At 37.6% G+C, this 18,880-nt stretch overlaps 1 protein-coding gene across 1 annotated transcript in view; it reads left to right on the top strand.

Annotated features, from left to right (window-relative positions):
• The window catches only part of AGTPBP1 (ATP/GTP binding protein 1), a 199,417-nt gene that overhangs the window by 38,509 nt on the left and 142,028 nt on the right, over nucleotides 1-18,880 (top strand). Inside the window, 1 exon segment of the mRNA XM_025360322.1 lies at nucleotides 10,596-10,720. Within this exon segment, the coding sequence (XP_025216107.1) occupies nucleotides 10,596-10,720 (125 nt within the window).

The following is an 18,880-nucleotide window of genomic DNA, read 5'->3' as shown; positions in this document are numbered from 1 at the left end:
ACTTGTCTATGTACTTCTCCATGCCCATTGTTGCTACCTTGACTAGGCTTTTATCATCCCTTTCTAAGACCACTGTAATAGTCTCCTTACTTACTTCTCTGCCTCTACTCTTGATTCCTTTATGTAATCCGTTCACTTCACAAGAGCCAGGAGGCCTTTAAAAATTGTATGTCTAAACTTCCAGTTTGAATATCATTGAATAATTCCGTCTTCCCCATCTTTTCCTGGAAATTATTTAAAATACTCAGAAAACTAGGAGGACTAAACAGCCTGATTCTTTGAAAATTCAGTTTTTGGCAAGATTAGGAAACATTAGCTGCAGACTCAGCAATACATGTAAAGGCTGCCAAATGCAACTGGGACATTGGGCAGAAGCCACTTGGGAGGAAGTGAAGATAAGTACATGTAGGGACCAGAGGGCTCAGAATAGCAGATCTCAGAAAGCTCCAGCAAAAATATACTTGTTGAAGGCTTAGGGTGGACCCTAAATTGTTTTGCAGCAATTCGACAACTCACTGTATCTGGGTTGTGCAGAGATGGGAGAACAGTATTTCATGGATGGGACTGGTTCAGAGAAGCAGATCAGACAGGCTATTCAACAATTATGTAAACCAACAGCATGTACCCAAAGCAGTCTGTCTCTGTGGCAGCGAAGGAGAGAGCCATTCAATTGTGAGACCTAATTAATTTGAAATGCTACCCTGGTCTTCCTTCACCTCCCATCTTTTTATAGGAACTTATACAAGTTACCGATCAAGGAAAATTCAGCTCATTCCATGAGTAATTAAAAGGTACTGTTTAGAAAAAAAAAAAGGGAGAAACAGAGAGTTGTTACCAGAAATAACATTTTTAGGAAGCAGGTGAAAATTCTTATGAAATATTTCACTATAAATTAAAAAATAGCAAAACTGATGATGCAGTAACCTCTGTGAAGATCATAAAACAGAAACAGATACATTGAGAGAGGATATTGTGAGTCAGCAGGAAGAGATGAAATGTGAACTGGCAATACTTAAAACAGAAGAGAAAATATCACAGAAAGGACAATTAAATTAGCAGCAGTACGAAAGTAGATAGATGCTATAAAAGCACAGTAAAACACACGAAGAACAGTAATGGAAAAAGTGAACACAATTTAATAGATGTCAACAAATGATTAAAGGGATTAGAGATAAAAGGTCAGATGTGGAAGACTGGCAAAAGAAGTCCAGTATACTTGTAACTGTAATTTCCAAGGAAGGAACGGAAACAGTGGAATAGAATGTGTTATTTAAAAGTTATGTTTTTAGAAATGTATCAAGAAAACTTCTGGTTGAGTGCTGGGAGGGAGAAGGAAGAATGATGACTTAAAACACACAGGCTGTGTCAGAGAAAACTGCGCAGAGTAGGACATATGCTAGATAGCAGAACATATTCTAGAGAAGTTTTGGACCTTAAAGGTAGTCTTTTGGGTAGCTAGGTAAAAAGATAAAATTATATGGGGCAAAAAGAATCAGGCTGCTTCTAACAACAAAGCCTGTTCACCTTGAATTTAAAACTCTCTTGAACAACCCGAGTCAAAGAGGAAATAAAAACAGACATTTGAGAATATCTGGAATACAGTCATGAAAGCAGACGCTAACCTTTGGAAACAGGTGAAGCAGTTCCCGTAAAGGAATTCACATTTTTTCCTTTCCTAATTGACCTATTGGTAAAGACAGGTAAAAGGTAGTATATGTAAGTTGATCTCATAGAAGTAGAGAGTGGAATAGTGGTTATGGGGACTTGGAGAGGTTGTTTTCCTTATTTATAAAGCAATCTGTCAGAGTCTGTTTTTGTCCTCTGTTATGGTGTTTTTACATTGTGTTGTGTTCATGGTGTTCCTGATATGGACTGTTTGATCACCCCTACAATATAGTAATTGATGTAATTCTTTTTTTTTTTTTTTTTGAGACAGAGTCTTGCTCTGTCACCCAGGCTGGAGTGCAGTGGCCGGATCTCAGCTCACTGCAAGCTCCGCCTCCCAGGTTTACGCCATTCTCCTGTCTCAGCCTCCCGAGTAGCTGGGACTACAGGCGCCCGCCACCTCGCCCGGCTAGTTTTTTGTATTTTTTAGTAGAGACGGGGTTTCACCGTGCTAGCCAGGATGGTCTCGATCTCCTGACCTTGTGATCCGCCCGTCTCGGCCTCCCAAAGTGCTGGGATTACAGGCTTGAGCCACCGCGCCCGGCCAATTCTTTATAAACATATATTTTGGTTCAGATAAAAAGTTGGCTGGACGCAGTGGCTCATGCTTGTAATCCCAGCACTTTGGGAGGCCGAGGTGGGTGAATTACCTGAGGTCAGGAGTTTAAGACCAGCCTGGCTAACATGGTGAAACCCTGTCTCCACTAAAAATACAAAAATTAGCTGGGCATGGTGGTGGGCGCCTGTAATCCCAGCTACTCGGGAGGCTGAGGCAGGAGAATCACTTGAACCAGGGAGGCGGAGGTTGCGGTGAGCCGAGATCGCACCACTGTCCTCCAGCCTGGGTGACAGAGCAAGACTCCATCTCAAAAAAAAAAAAAAAAAAAAAGCAAGCCACGCGTGGTGGCTTGTGCCTGTAATCCCAGCACTTTGGGAGGCCAAGGCGGGTGGACCACTTGAGGCCAGGAGTTCAAGACGAGCCTGGCCAACATGGTAAAACCCCATCTCTAATACAAAACTTAACTTGGCGTGGTGGCACATGCCTGTAATCCCAGCTACCCTGGAGGCTGAGGCACGAGAATCCCTTGAACCTGGGAGGTAGAGGTTGCAGTGAGCTGAGATTGTGCCACTGAACTCCAGCCTGGGCGACAGAACAAGACCTTGTCTCAAAAAAAAAAAAAAAAATGTGCTTAATATATATAGCAATGTATTAGTTTAGATATAGGCTAAGCTGATGTAATAGATACGTCAGAATACAAGAATACAATGGCTAAATAGTCAAGCTTATTTCTATTTTATTAACCTAGAGGTGGTTTGTTCAAGGGTGGCAGAATGGCTCTGCTTTTCCTGAATATGTGACTTCTATCTCTGGGTCCCAGGTGTTTTCTCTTGGTCTCACTCTATCATAGCCAGTGGGAATGCAGAAAGGATGCACATCTTATTCTTAAAAGCAAAACTTGCAAAGTGGCTCACATCTTATCTGCCTATATCTCACTTGCCAGGACTTGGATACACGGCTATGCCTAGTGTGGTAGTCACAAGGGCTGGTCACATATATTTTAGTTCTCCTTTTGGGCACCTGGCAGGGTTGTATTGTATTTTTTTTTGAGGTTAATCTGTGGCTGTGTGACTTACTTTAGCCAGTGAAACGAACCGAAGTGATATTTGTCATTTCCAGGTGAGAGCTTTAAGAGCTAGTGCACTATTTGCCACATCTCTCTCTCTCTTTTTTTCCTCTTGGTTTTGCGAATATGAAAACATCTCTGGCAGCCTATGTCATTGAATGAGTCTCCTGCTGACTTGCGCTGTACGTGTGATGTGAGCAGGAATTACACTTTCGTTGTGTTGAGTAAGCCAAGGGGATTGTGGAGTTGTTTGTTTTGGCAGTATAACCTAGCCCAGAAGTTCTCAAGGTGTTAGCCGTGGACCTTAGAGGAATGCGGTCACAACCGTTTTAATAGTAGTACTGAGAGATGATTTGCTTTATTCGCGCTCATTTTCTCGTATAAAGTGCTGTTTTCCAGAGGCCTCATGATGTGTGATACTGTAACAGATTGAATGCAGAAGTAGGTATGAGACTGTGTCTTCTACTGAGCCAGACATTAAAAGAGATTTGTAGTAATGTAAAACACTGCCGCTCTTCTCTCTAAATTTTTTCTTTTTTGGTAAAATACAGATACCATTTATAAAAATGTTATGTAACCGATTTATTATTTTAAGTGATTTAATGATGAATGAGTACTTTAAAATTTGTTCAGTTTTAATTTGTATTATGGTAAAAAAAATCTATTCCACATAAAGTAGAGGAAAACAAAGTTATATGTTTAATATTTGGAGAGAAACGTAAAAATGTGATTAAAGCCAGAGTAATATAATTGAGCAGAAATTTCTGAAAGATAAGGTGCATTTTGAAAATAAAGCCATATTGTTTGAAACTGTTTTACTACCATGCATCCTGCGTAATTCTAAAAGTTTTGTATATTTTTATGGTTTTTTTTTGCTGCTTTTTTAAAACTGTATTTATGAGGAAGTCTTTATTACCTGCATTTGATTTACATTGTAAGGTGAAAAAGTAGTGCAATTTATTTATAATGTGAATATAGGTTTTATATCCCTTGCCCTTACTTAAGAAATTATTTGTTGCAGAGACAATATCTGCTTATCATTGGGACTTTTGCAATATTCAAGAAAATTCATATTTTTAGGAAAATAGCTCCAAGATTGAATATAAACTCAAAGAATCAAAAGCAGCATGAGACCAATACAATGAAACAAGTACTTGAGTGATAATGTCCTTAAAATATTTATTTGGGCTGGGTGTGGTGGCATGTGCCTATGGTTTCAACTCTTTGGGAGGCTGATGTGGGAGGATTGCTTCAGCCCAGAAGTTTGATCATCCTGGGCAGCATATAGTGAGACCCTGTCTCTTAAAAATAAATAAATGAAATTATTTTTAAAAATATGCATTTGAAGTTAACTTGATTTGATGTGTTTCACATTGATCATTTTTTCAATTCCATAACTTTCTCACTGTTACATACATAACATTAACAATTACAAATGGAACCTCCCAAAGTTGGTCTCAGCCTTATTTTGATGCATCTAAAAATAGGGTTAGGTGTGTAATCCCAGCACTTTGGGAGACCGAGGTGGGGGATCAGGAGGTCAGGAGATCAAGACCATCCTGGCTAACACGGTGAAACCCCATCTCTACTAAGAATACAAAGAAATGAGCTGGGCGTGGTTGCGGGCGCCTGTAGTCCCAGCTACTCAGGAGGCTGAGGCAGGAGAATGGCGTGAATCCGGGAGGCGGAGCTTGCAGTGAGCAGAGATCGCGCCGCGGCACTCCAGTCTGGGCGACAGAGCCAGACTCAGTCTCAAAAAAAAAAAAAAAAGGAAAGGGTTAGGTGGGGAAGATACATTTCCCCCGCTAAGTGTCTTTATTTAACATTCTTCTGCTTTGCAGTGTAGTATCTTAAATTGCTCATTAGTAGCTTTCTTTCATTTGCATCCCACCACCCTCAGATTTTCTAAACCCAAAATGTAGTCAAATGGCAGAGCTGCCCTCTGGTGTTCACCCTCTGACTCTCAACGTTAGTGTCAACCAACAGTCTTACAAATTTTAGAACTGAGTTGGAAAGTAGCTTGGAATATAATTTTGTTCCACTTTCCTTCCGTAGATAAAAATAAAAATAAATTGATTTAACTGTTTATTTCCATTTATTTGCCTTTAAAAAATGTATCCATCATTTGAAAAAGCATGATTTTCACAGAGGAATCACTAAGATGCAAGTCGTTTTTTTATAGTGGTAAATTTATTTTAATTGGTGTAATTAATTTTAACTGGCCAGGGTTACTGGCAAAGCAAGCTCTTAATTTTAGGACCTGTATTCTATTCAGTGTGTTTTGTATGTTTGTGAATTCTTTTATGTTGAATTTTTAAAAATAGACGTTTTATTAACTGCTGAAAAAAATAACAGATGATCTTTTAAAAGAAAAATAATGAAAAACAAAATGATCAGTTATTAAATTTTAGAATGTTGGTTTCTGTGAATGTGAATTTCTCTCAAATCTGGGTTACAGAAATTTTTAAGAAGATGTGTTTGCTCTCTAGTACACAGATTGTGGTGACTTGTATACCGTTTCTCACCAAAAAGAACCAGATCAAGATCACTGCATGTACAAGATAAGCCTAAGAGAGCAGTTCTCAAACTTTTTGGCTTTAGACCCTTTTTCTATTATAAATTAATGATACTCCAAAAAACTTTTGTTCATGCGGATTATTTTATCTGTTGATAGTTATCATATAACAAATTAAAACCCATAATTTATCATATTACAAATATTTATCAACTCATTTAAAAATAATAAACCCATTGCATAACATATAATGTTTTTGCATTAAAAATAACTGTGCTTTCCTAAACAAAATAGATTTGGTAAGAAGAGTGGCATATTTTATTAGATTTTTGCAGACCTTATTAATGTATGGCTTAATAGAAAACAGATTCTCTTATCTGCTTCTGAGTTTACATGTTATATGTAAATATATATACAGGTACATATTTTTTGTGTGTATTGTATTGTTGAAGGATACGAAGAAACATGTCTGGGTTCACACAGAAATATATAGTAAAGGAAGGAGTACTTTTGTAGCCTTTTTAGATTGTTGTCCTTTGATTTATGGTGGAGAAAAATAAAATTGTGTGTTCACTATTTGGAGAAAAGCAGTAAAAATGTGATCAAAGCAAAAATAATAGTTAAAATGCAGAACAAACAGTTTTAAATGAAAATGTGCTTTGGAAATAAAGCCATATTATTTGAAATTCAAATTGAAATTGATATTCCTTGATATTACACTAAAACTTGGTAAGTGGTAGTGTCTGAAATGTTAGTTACGATGTGGAATCTGAAACCATATTAGTGAACTTTTGTACTCTGTTACATTAAAATCCGTTGGTGTATCTTGCACTTAAAATAGTTCTTTTACCCATGTCTGATTTTGTAACACCATGCATTGGTCATTCGGTACTGATTTAGTTATGCAAATCTCGTAAATGTTGATTGATACTTTTTTTTTTTTTTTTGAGACGTAGTCTTGCTCTATCACCCAGGCTGGAGTCCAGTGGCACAATCTCAGCTCACTGTAGCCTACATCTCCTGAGTTCAAGCGATTCTCCTGCCTCAGCCTCCCAAGTAGCTGGGATTACAAACGTGTGCCTCCACGCCTGGCTAAGTTTGGTATTTTTAGTAGAGACAGGGTTTCACTGTGTTGACCAGGCTGGCCTCGAACTCTTGACCTCAAGCGATCTGCCCACCTCAGCCTCCCAAAAGTGTTGGAATTACAGGCATGAGCCACTGTGCCGAACTGGGTTGACACATTTTTTTACACAATATTAAAAAATTATATTTGTTAATATCACCATTGATTTTATGAGAAAATTCTTTAAATATTGAGACACTGTCAAGGTCATTATGGTAGATCAGTGTTTTCCAAAATTCCAATTTTTGCTTGAAAGCTCAAATTTTATCATCAGTAACAAATCTATTAGTTGTTTCCTTTGAAGTGACAGGCTCACTTTGCTTATCTCCATGAAAAGAAAATGGCAAAGGCCAGGCATGGTGGCTCATGCTTGTAATCCCAGCACTTTGGGGGGCCAAGGTGGGTGGATCACTTGAGGTCACAAGTTCGAGACCAGCCTGGCAAACGTGGTGAAACCCCTTCTCTACTAAAAATACAAAAATTAGCTGGGTGTAATGGCTCATGCCTGTAATCCCAGCTGCTCGGGAGGCTGAGGCAGGAGAATCGCTTGAACCTGGGAGGCGGAGGTTTCAGTGAGCGAGATTGCACCACTGCACTCTAACCTGGGTGACAGAGTAAGACTCTGTCTCAAAAAAAAAAAAAAAAAAAAAAAAGAAAATGTCTGGCAAAATATCCCAGTCTGAATAATCATTGTTTGTCCATCGTGTTTTTGAAGTAAAAATGATGTTCTGTGGAAAAAAGTGGCTGGTTTAGCTTGTCACTGAGACAGTTGCATGTATTTTCTTCCAAGATAACCGTCATATTTCAATATGCAGCAGAAATGTTTTTATGCACACAGAATATTAAGATGATGTACACTCATGGGTAAAGCTGGCATTCTCTTTAAACTACAAATTCATGGTGAATTTGTGAAAATAGTCAGTGAAAACTTTGGTCAGTGAAAAATGCACTATTAGAACAGTTTGGTGTCACTGCCTTCATTTTGCTGCAATGCCAACTCTTTATCCATCATTGCCTTTGGACCATCGGTGCAAATGTCAACACAATGTCAAAGGTAAATAATATGTTAGTATTTTAATGAAAATTGTCTTTGGCCTTGCACATTTTCTGAAAGGGTTTCAGGTACCCTTAGTGGTTTTTTTTTTTTTTTTTGTATCTCTGTTTTATTTTCTGTGGTAACAAACATTTAAGAATCAGATAAAACAAGGGGCCCCTGAGCACCCAAGGGCCAGTACAGGCTGCCCATGAGGCCCTCACAGGAAAGCAACTGTGTCAGTTTTCCTGGTTTTGATATTGTCCTATAGTTATGTGATATGTAACCATTGGGGAAACTGAATGAAGGTTACAAAGCACCAGTCTACTATTTTTGCAACTTCCTGTGAATCTATAATTACTTCAAAATAAAAAGTTAAAAAAATTACTGTGTGGAAACAGATTATTGGGCACAAGAAGGGAAGCAGACTAGTCACGAGATTGTGAGAGATGATGATTGCTTGGATGTGGGTAGTAATAGTAGAAATGGAGAGAAGTGAATGGATTTGAGGTGTTTTAGAGATAGTGCTTGTATTACGTTGCAGTGTGGAAAAGGGAGTCTAGATATTTATGTTGAGCAACTGAATTCATGTGAATTTGAGAAGGTTAGGATTGGAGGAGGAGTAGGTTGAGAGGAGGAACAGAAGTTTTACATTGGGCTCGTTAGATTGGTGAAGCTATCAGAGGTTGAGGCTGCTGTTGAACGCAGGAGCCAAGCAGCATACAGATAATAATTAGAGCTGTGGGATTAGATGGGATCACTCAAGGCAAAAGTGTAGTGAGTGAAGAGAAGTGGCCTGGGACAGAGCTGCTGGGGGAGACGTCAGTGTCTAGAGGTGTGTCAGAGGGGATCTCAAAGAAGGGGCAAGAGGAGGAAAATCAGGCGAGTATAGAGTCATTGAATCCCAAAGAAGAAAGTGTGTTAAGAAAAGAGGAGATAACTGGGTTGTGTGGTGCAGAGATGTGAATATGTTGGGATTAGAAGTGACCACAGGAGGCTTTTTGGAGATCTCAAGAGTTCAGAAGGCAACCTGGTGGTTTGAAAAGTGAACAATATGTGGGGAAACGGAGAGAGCAGTACATACTTCTCTTTGGAGGAATATCAGAGAAACCGCTGGTAGGAGCTCCTAGATCATACTTGTGTACCTACAAATCTGATTAATTGAAGGGGAAAGATAGATGGGGGATCAGAGAAAGTATAATTGAAAGACAAAGCAAGTACTTTGAGAATGAAAGGGACTGGGAGCAAGTGTATGAGTGGATTGTTCTTTGAATCTCAATGTACCAGCCAAATAGAGCCCGTTAAAAGTAAGAACATGTAACTCTTCTGCTCAGAAATTTCCCATCTCACTCATTGTACAAGCCAAAGCCCTTAAAATGGCCTACAAACCTCTAAGCAATCTGCTATTTTTCTCTGTTCTCTCCCATGCCTACCCCCAGCTCTGACCTTGTTCCTCACTGTCTCCTCCAGCCACACTGGCCACCTCATTGTTCATAGAACTTAGCAGGTTTGCTCCTGCCTGGGGATCCTGGAGCTCGCGCCTCCGTTGTTCTGGACAGCTCCTTTTGCCGGTATCTGCATGGCTTACTCACTTACTTCTTTCAGGCCTTTTCTTAAATGGTACTTTTTCAGTGGTCTTCTCTGACCATGCTGTCTAAAACTGTCTCTCTCTCCTTGCACTTTTTATTCCCCCAACGTGCTTTTTCTCCATAGTACTTCCCATCACCTGACATATAAAATGTACATATTTACTTATTTGACTTCTCACCATAAGAATGTACACTCTATGCGGGGTAGGAATTTTTGCTTGTTTTGTTTACGCTATATTGACAATACCAAGATCAGTACCATATGTACAGTTGTTTGTTTTTTTTTTTTGCTCTGTCATCCAGGCTGGAGTGCAATGGCACAATCTCAGCTCAGTGCAACCTCCGCCTCTTGGATTCAAGCAATTCTCCAGTCTCAGCCTCCCAAGTAACTGGGATGACAGGCATGTGCCACACGCCTGGCTAATTTTTTTGTATTTTTAGTAGAGATGGGGTTTCACCATGTTGGCCAGGCTGGTCTCGAACTGACCTCAAGTGATCCACCCGTCTCGGCCTCCCAAAGTGCTGGGATTACAGGTGTGAGCCACAGCGCCCGGCCTATATACAAATATTTGTATGATAAATAGAAACAGGGAAGAAAGAACATAGGTGGAGGATAGGTAGGCTTAAGGATTTGGTGACAGGAAAGTGAGTGTATTCTTGCTAGATTTATACCAGTTATGAAGCAGGGCACTAATTGAGAATGGAGTGGGATGGGAAGAAGGATTATCAGAGTTTTGAGGAGAGCAGAGTAAGTGTAAAAAGTCTTTGAGAGTGGAAAGGTGAACTTTCCAGGTGTGATGTAAGGTTACTGAACAGGGTTGAAGGGATATTTGTGATTTGTGATTTTCTGAAATAGAATGTGTTTCTCACTTAAGTCAGTAGAATTTTAACAATATTAAACTATAGAACAGAGTAAGGAAGTGCAACGTGTAAATGCTTACTGTTTTTAAAAGAATAGAATTATTTTTTAAACAGTGATCATTATAGTATTGAATTTACACCATCAATTTAGAATGTGCCCTAACTAACCCTATATTCTTTTTAGCCTTACCAATAATTCTAGGATCGTGGGACTCCTGGCTCAGCTGGAGAAGATCAATGCTGAACCTTCAGAATCAGACACTGCCCGATATGTTACATCAAAAATTCTTCATCTGGCTCAGAGTCAAGGTAAACATTGATCTCTTTGTTTTTGAAACGTTATTTTAATTCTTTAAAAGTGGATGCTAAAAATGTTCAAACTTCTAATGAATGGTTGATTTTCCACAAAAATTGAACTTTCAGGCCGGACCCGGTGGCTCACACCTGTAATCCCAGCACTTTGGGAGGCCGAGGTGGGCAGATCACGAAGTCAGTAGTTCGAGACCAACCTGGCCAATGTGGTGAAACCCCATCTGTACTGCAAAATACAAAAAGTAGCTGGGTGTGGTGGCATGCGCTTACAGTCCCAGCTACTCGGGAGACTGAGGCAGGAGAAACGCTGGAACCTGGGAGGCGGAGGTCTCAGCAGTAAACTGAGACCAGCCTGGGTGACAGAGCGAGACTCCGTCTCAAAAAAAAAAAAAAAGAATCAAACTTTCTCAAATTGACTCAAGAATAGAAAACTGAATAACTCTGGAGGAAATTGATCTTCAAAGCATTGTTTCTAATAATGATTACAATTTCACTTATGTATGATTGCCACCCTCCAATTTACAGGCAGTACCGAATTCCAGTGCTACTTGATACAGACTTTTGGCAAAAAGATGTCAAGTAGCATAGAATATTGGTTATTTTGTGGTCCTCACTTTGAGATTCAAGCTCTACCATTTAGTGGTTGGGTACCTTAGGGAAGTTATTGAATTTCTAGGATGTATAGTAGCTATACCATCTCTGAAGTAGAAAGTCACAATATCATGGGATTGTCATGAGATTTACATGAGAAGCATATAAAAAGAATGTTTAAAATGTTCTATAAATGTCCTCTGTAATTAGACATTATTTTTATATTTTATGATGGTAATAGTACTAAATGGATTTCAAAACCCTGACGGAGTACACAAATAGTATTGACTTTGTACTTAGGAACATAATGTGAAAAGGCTCAAATAAAACATTAGGGAATTAAGTCTATACATGGAAATATGAATATCATTGTTAAAGAACACATTTCGCTGGGCGCGGTGGCTCAAGCCTGTAATCTCAGCACTTTGGGGGGCCGAGGTGGGTGGATCATGAGGTCAGGAGATTGAGACCATCCTAACACTGTGAAACCCCATCTCTACTAAAAAATAGAAAAAATTAGCCAGGCGTGGTGACGGGCGCCTGTAGTCCCAGCTACTCGGGAGGCTGAGGCAGGAGAATGGTGTGAACCCGGAAGGCGGAGCTTGCAGTGAGCCAAGATCGCCTCACTGCACTCCAGCCTGGGCGACAGAGCAAGACTCCATCTAAAATAAAAAATAAAAAATAAAAAGAACACATTTCAGTAATGCAAGATGGTTTAATATCAGGAAATGTGTCAGTATAACATTATCTGAACAGGTCAAATAAAATCCATGTAATTATCTTAATAGATAGTAAAAAGGACTTTGGTAAGACTAAAAACTGTGCATGATTTAAATAAGAGAAAACCAGCAGCTACTTTAATATTTAACAGTGCACATAAAAGGTATTTCTGTTAGAATTAAGGTTCAATAATTATAATCTTTATTTAATTTTTAAAAACTTCATTATTCTGGAGGCTTAGGTCATTCACATAAGATGTTTGGCAGGCATTTACTGTTTCAAGAGCTCGGTATCTATTAACCCTTCTTCTTGTTCATAGACACTTATATTTATTTTGATCACTTCCTCCCATGTAGCCCATGCATTTGGGGGATAGTTGATACCACTCCATTGTTTCTCACGTAATTTAAAATACTTGTACCTTTGAATTAAGAAAGCCACTGTATTGGATTCCAGGCTCTGGAAATATTGTACTTATTAACTAAGGCAACTAATGAACAAGGATGTTCATTGTATCAGTGCAAAATTAAATGTGCCAGGTATATTCACTGCATTGTCATGTGAAATACCTCCTTCTCAAAAAAACCAAACAAAAAACCCAACAAAAACAAAAGAAAATGAATCCTTCAGACCTATAGATAAACACTTTTGTCCATTGCCCCTACCACTGTAGACTCTTCTTTGTGTCACAACCTAGAAACCCCTACTCCAGCATTACCACTGAAAATACTCCTAACCATACCTCTGTCAGAGAATGACCCTCTTCCCACCTTTTCAGCCACCACTGGAGTCTAACTCCTGAATACTGTCCCTTGGGGTGTGTAAACCAACACAGTATAAGTTGGTAGTGAAAGATTGTCCCAACCTTTATAGGATAATCCAGTTAGCTACCCATTTGGGAGAAAAAGTTTGGAATTTATAGTTGAAAAAAGAAATGCAAACAACCAAGAAATGTACAGAAATTTTCTTTACTCCCTTACAGTTCAGGAGAACTGCTAATGAAAACAACCAAGATATCTTTCACTAGTCAGATTGACAGAAATTAGAATGACAATGTCTGGTGCTGTTGAAGGCACGGGGAGAGGGTACTCTTATATACTGTTGGAGGTGTAGTAATTATTACAAGCTTGGAGAAAATAATCTGGCAATGTGTACTAAAACAAATTGCACCCGGTATTTGACCCAGCACCTGGTATTTGATTTTTACTTTAAGAAATATATATATGTATAATTTTTATTTTTATTTATTTTATTTATTTTTGAGACAGTCTCTCTCACTCTGTTGCCCGAGCTGGATTGCAGTGGCGCAGTCTCGACTCACTGCAACCTCCACCTCCCTGGTTCAAGCCATTCTTCTGTCTCAGTCCCCTGAGTAGGTGGGATTACGCCAGCTAGGCGTATGCCACAACACCCGGCTAATTTTTTATATTTTTGGTAGAGATGGAATTTCACCGTGTTGGCAAGGCTGGTCTCCAACTCTTGACCTCAGGTGATCTGCCCACCTCGGCCTCCCAAAGTGCTGGGATTACAGGTGTGAGCCACCGTGCCCGGTCAAGAAATATATTTTAACTGAAATAAAAATGCTAGTTAGAGAGAGTATAGAGATATTCATTGTGGCATTATTTGTAATGTCCAAAGGTCAAGAAACAACTTAAATGTTTATCATTTAGAGAATGTGTGAATAATTTTTGATATAGCCAAACTGGAAATTTATAGTCATATTATGCAGCTATTATGAATAATACATTATTTATGATGGGGACTCTTGTAACCCCCACACCCAGGCTTACCCCAGACTAATTAAATCTTATTGTTAAAGCTTTTCAGATGGTTCTAAAATTGAGAGCTACTGCTGTAGACAGGGAATGACTAGTGTTTTCTGGGACGGGCCAGATAGACATATTTTAGGCTTTGTGGGCCATACAGTCTCTGCCCTGTAGCACAAAAACAGCCACAGATGATACATAAAGAAACAGGCATGGCTGAGTTCCTATAAACTTTATTGTAGACACTGAAAAAAAAATTGTAATTGAAACATACAGTTCAAATGTGTAACTATATGCACTCTCTTGGAGGCTTAAATTTAGTATATTACGTACAGCAAGATTCTTTAGTTCATATGACTGTAAATGTATATAGTCTCATTTTTGTATAAAATATGTGTAGTCTCATTTTTTGTATAAAATAAACCATTATATTTGTATGTAATATTTGTATGAGCCAGGCCAAAAGATAAAAGGAAGGATGCATATCAAATTGTTAGCAGTAGCTATATTGATGGATAGGAATGGAGGAGAATAAGGTAAGCTAATTTTGTTTCAGACACTTTTAAATTGTTGCAACAAGCATATACTACTTATGTATTTAAATGATATAAAAAACCAACCCCTACAACACATTTTATTCACACTATGAACTTATACATTTCCATAATTTGCCTCTCGTTAACTACTTATGTACAGTGAACATGGTTATCTCTTGCAATTTCCCTTTAGCTTTTTCCTAGAAACATTTATATTATCTATTTTCATGCAAATGGTTAATTTGTTGGCCCATGGTTGTTGCTAATCTTTCCTTATAATCCTTTTAGTTTCTATAGAGTAGGGGATGTCATTCCTGATTTTGATGGTGCCCTCTCTTTTTTCTCGGTCAGCTCATTAGTTCTCAACCAGGAGTGATAGCGTTTGCCCCACTTTTCCCCACAGGGGCATTGGCAATGTTTGGTGACATTTTTAGTTGTAAATTTTTTTTTAGTGGGGCTTACTGGAATCTGTTGGATAGAAGCCAGAGATGTTGCTGAACATTCTGTAATATATAGATCAACCCCCCACAAGAAAGAATTATCTGTCCCAAAATGTCAAGAGTGCTGAGGTTAGGAAACCCTAGGCTAGCTAAAAGTTTGTCAATTTTGTATTGTTAAAGAACCAACTTCTGGTTTAATTGATTTTCCCTTTTGTTTCATTGATTTCCTTCTTTTGTTTATTGCTTTCTTCCTTCTACTTGTTTTGAGTTTAATTTGCTCTTTCCTCGCCTTTTTTTTTTTTTTTTTTTTTTTTTTTTTTTTAATTTTGAGACAGTGTTTCATTCTTGTTGCCCAGACTGGAGTGCAATGGTAAGATCTCCGCTCACTGCAACCTCTGTCTCCTGGATTCAAGTGATTCTCCTGCCTCAGCAACCCCGAGTAGCTGGGATTACGGGCACCTCTCACCACAGCGGGCTAATTTTTTGTATTTTTAGTAGAGACGGGGTTTCAACATGTTGGCCAGGCTGGTCTTGAACTCCTGACCTCAGGTGATCCACCCGCCTCAGCCTTCCAGAGCGCTGGGATTACAAGGCATGAGCCACCGCGCCTGGACGCCATTTTCTTACAGTGGATGTCTAGATTATTTGAGACCTTTTTTTCTACTGGAGGCATTCAAAGCCACAGATTTTCCTGTAAACACTGCCTTAGCTACATTCTACAAATTTTGATATATTGTATTTTTGTTTTCATTCAGTTGACAATACGTTCTGATTTTCTTTGTGATTTTTTTCTTTGACCCATAGGTTTTTTTAGAAGTGTGTTGTTTAATTTCCCAATATTTCAGGAATTCTTAAATTTCCTTCTGTTGATTTCTAATTTAATTCTGTTGTGACCAGAGAATATACTTTGAATTATTTCAATTCTTGGAATTGCTTGAGACTGTTTTATGACTTAGTTTATGGTTTCTCCTGAAAAATGTTCCGTGCCTGCTTGAAAAGAATGTATATTCTCCTGTTGTTGGGCGAAGTGTTCTATGCATATCAATTAGGTCAGGTTAGTTGATAGTGTTGTTCAGATCTCTTATACACTGTTGATCTTCTATCCAGGTGCTCTGTTAATTATTAAGAGGTGTTAAAATGTTATTAAATTGTGTATTTATTTTTTAATTTTGGCAGGTTTTGGTTAATGTATTTTGAGGCCCTGTTGTTAGCTGTATATACATTTATAGTTGTTTCATTTTCCTGATAGTTTGCCTCTTCCATCATTGTGAAATATTGCTTTTTGTCTCATAATAGTTCTAGACTTAAAGTTCATTTTGTCTAATGGTAATATCACCACTCCAGCTGCCTAATGATTACTCATTGCGTATCGTACCTTTTTTCATTCCTTTTACTTTGAACCTGTTTGTACCTTCAAATCTAAAGTGTGTTTCTTGAAGATAACATATTGTTGGATCTTGCTTCTTAACTAGTCTGAGTGTTTTAGTGCTTCCAATTTAATGCATTTATTAATATGATTGGATTTACATCTGCCATTTTGCTATTTGTTTTGTTTCATGTGTTTTCCATTCTTCTCATTCTTTCACTGCTTTTGTGTTATCTAACTTTAAGACATTGTAGGTCTTTTCTTAGTGGTTCCTGTAAGGATTAAAATGTGCATCTTTTTACAGTGTACTGTGGTGCACTTAATTCCAGTCAGTATCAAAACTCCCCATATAGCTTCATTTCCTTCTCACTCCTTATGCTGTTATTGATTTACATGTTATGTTTATACATACTAGAATCCCAGCAATACAGTGTTATAATTATTGCTTACATATCTTATGCTTTATAAAGAAGTTCTGAATGAAGAGCAGGATTAAGAGCCAACATATTGATAGTTAAAGTATTAAGTTTCCTTAGAAGGAGATGTAGAGTGAAAAAGCTGAGGCTTGTGTCCTGAGAACTGTGCACATTTACATAGGGCTCTAAGGGGGTCTTGTGAAGATAATCAAGTGCGTTCACATGATTTTATGTCTTTGATGTTTTACCCCTTTATCATTACGGAAAGTTTCTCTTTATCTCTGGTAGTGTTCTTTGTCTGAAGTTTATTTTGTCTGATATTAGTATAACCCTTCAAGCTTTCCTGCGGTGGTTGTTTTGCATGATACAGTCTTTTCCATTCTTTTACTCCCAACCTTTTTGTGTCATTGAATCCAAAGTATGATTTCTGTAGACAGCATATAGTTGGATCTTTTTTAAAAAAATACTTAACCAGTTTGACAGTCTGAGTGTTTCATTTGAGCATTTGGTCTGTTAACATTGAATGTAGTTGTTGATTGGATTTAGGTCTGCAATTTTATTTTCTCTTTGTCTTTTATGTTTTTTATTCCTTTTCTTCCTGTCCTACCCTATTTTGGATTATTTGGGTTTTTTTAGAATTTTGTTTTAATTTACCTATTGGCTTTTTAGTTATACCTCTTTTCATTTTTAAGAAGTAATTTCTTTGAAGATTGCAGTAAATGTCATTAACTTTTCACAGTTTGCTTAGAATTATTATTGTTACTTCATGTAAATTTAGAATCTTAAATTTTTTCTGCCGTTCTTCAGCTGTAATTGTCATATATATCTACATCTATATACATTACAACACAATTTTTGCTTTATCCAGTCATGTATGTTTTAAAGACATTAAGAAGAAAAAAGGTAGAATTTACATTTGCAGAGATATTTACCATTTTGAAAGCTCTTTATTATTTTCTAAGATGTGAGTTTGGTCTGGTGCCATTTCTCTTTAGCCTACAGAATTTTGTCATTTCCAGTAGTTCAGATTGGCTGTGGAAGATTTTTTTTTTTTTCTTAATCTGACAGTGAATTTATTTCACCATTTTTGAAGGATATTTTTACTGGATATAGAATTCTGGGTTGGCAGTTTCATCATTGTCATCATCTTTTAGCATTTTAAAGTGTGCTTAAAATTGTGTTTCCACCATTTTATGGCCTCCATAATTTCAAATGAGAACTCTGTTGTTCTCATTTGAATCTTTGTTTTCCTGAATGTTATATGTGATTTTTTTCTAGCTGATTTCAGGATTTTTTTTTTTGGTTTTGCTTTTCAAGTTTGACTGGCTGTAGTTTTCTTCATAGTTATCCTGCTTGTAATTCACTGATATTCTTGAATCTGTAAATTTCTATCTTTAGCCAAATTTGGGACATTTTTGGTTGCTCAATTTTTTTCTCCCTTATTTTCTCTATTTGTCTTGTGGAAGTATGATTATACATATATTAGATTTTTGGTATTTTTTTCAGCTATTGTTGAGGCTTGTATCTTTTAAGTTTAATTCTCTGTTATTTGGGTTGGATAATTTCTGTTGTTCTATTGTCAGTTTCACTGCCTCTTTCCTATGCATTCTTCCAGTTAGCTGTCTGATAATTTATTTCAGGTGTTATTTTCTTTATTCTCAAGGGTGCACTTGGTTCTTTTGCTTTTGTAGTTTCTATTTCTCTGCAGTGTTTTCCCGTCTTTTCATTCATTGTGTACTTCTTTAATGTCATTTATTATAATAGCTGCTTTAAAATTCTTGTCTGTAAATCTAAATCTAACATTCAGATAATTGAAGCTGTTGAAGAAAGAATACGGCATTATAATAACTGGGAAGGATTATATTTAAAGAAGCCAAAGGAAGATGCAGTAGTCAACAGTACTAAGTGTTAGGAAGGTTAGTTAAAGTTCTTTTTGGTTGGATTATTAACAAATTATTGATCACAACAAAAGCACTTTTCAAGTGATAGGATTAGATGGAAGATTACAGTATGTTATAATGTGAGTGGCAAATGAAATAATCACAGGGAATATAGAGTACTTGTTTGAGGAGCTTCACTGAGAAAGAAAAGAGGGAAATAGAGGGGGAGGCAGGGTAAAATAAGATTTGGTAAGCATGTGGAATAATAAAAAGTGTATTTATTGGTTGAGGAGGAACAACCGATAGTTGGTAGAGGTTGAAGATAAAGGTTCATAAGAACATAGAAAGGATGGAATTCAGAACATAGATGAAGGGGCATTTCTTCCTAACCTCCACTTCCCTGCTCCTCTCTGCCATTTATTGGCAGAAGGAATGCAAGACT

This window comes from Theropithecus gelada, chromosome 15, assembly GCF_003255815.1.
Source record: "Theropithecus gelada isolate Dixy chromosome 15, Tgel_1.0, whole genome shotgun sequence".
Classification (NCBI taxonomy): Eukaryota; Metazoa; Chordata; class Mammalia; order Primates; family Cercopithecidae; genus Theropithecus; species Theropithecus gelada.
The sequence above is the reverse complement of the archived record's forward strand: the minus strand, read 5'-3'. Positions and strand labels throughout refer to the sequence as shown.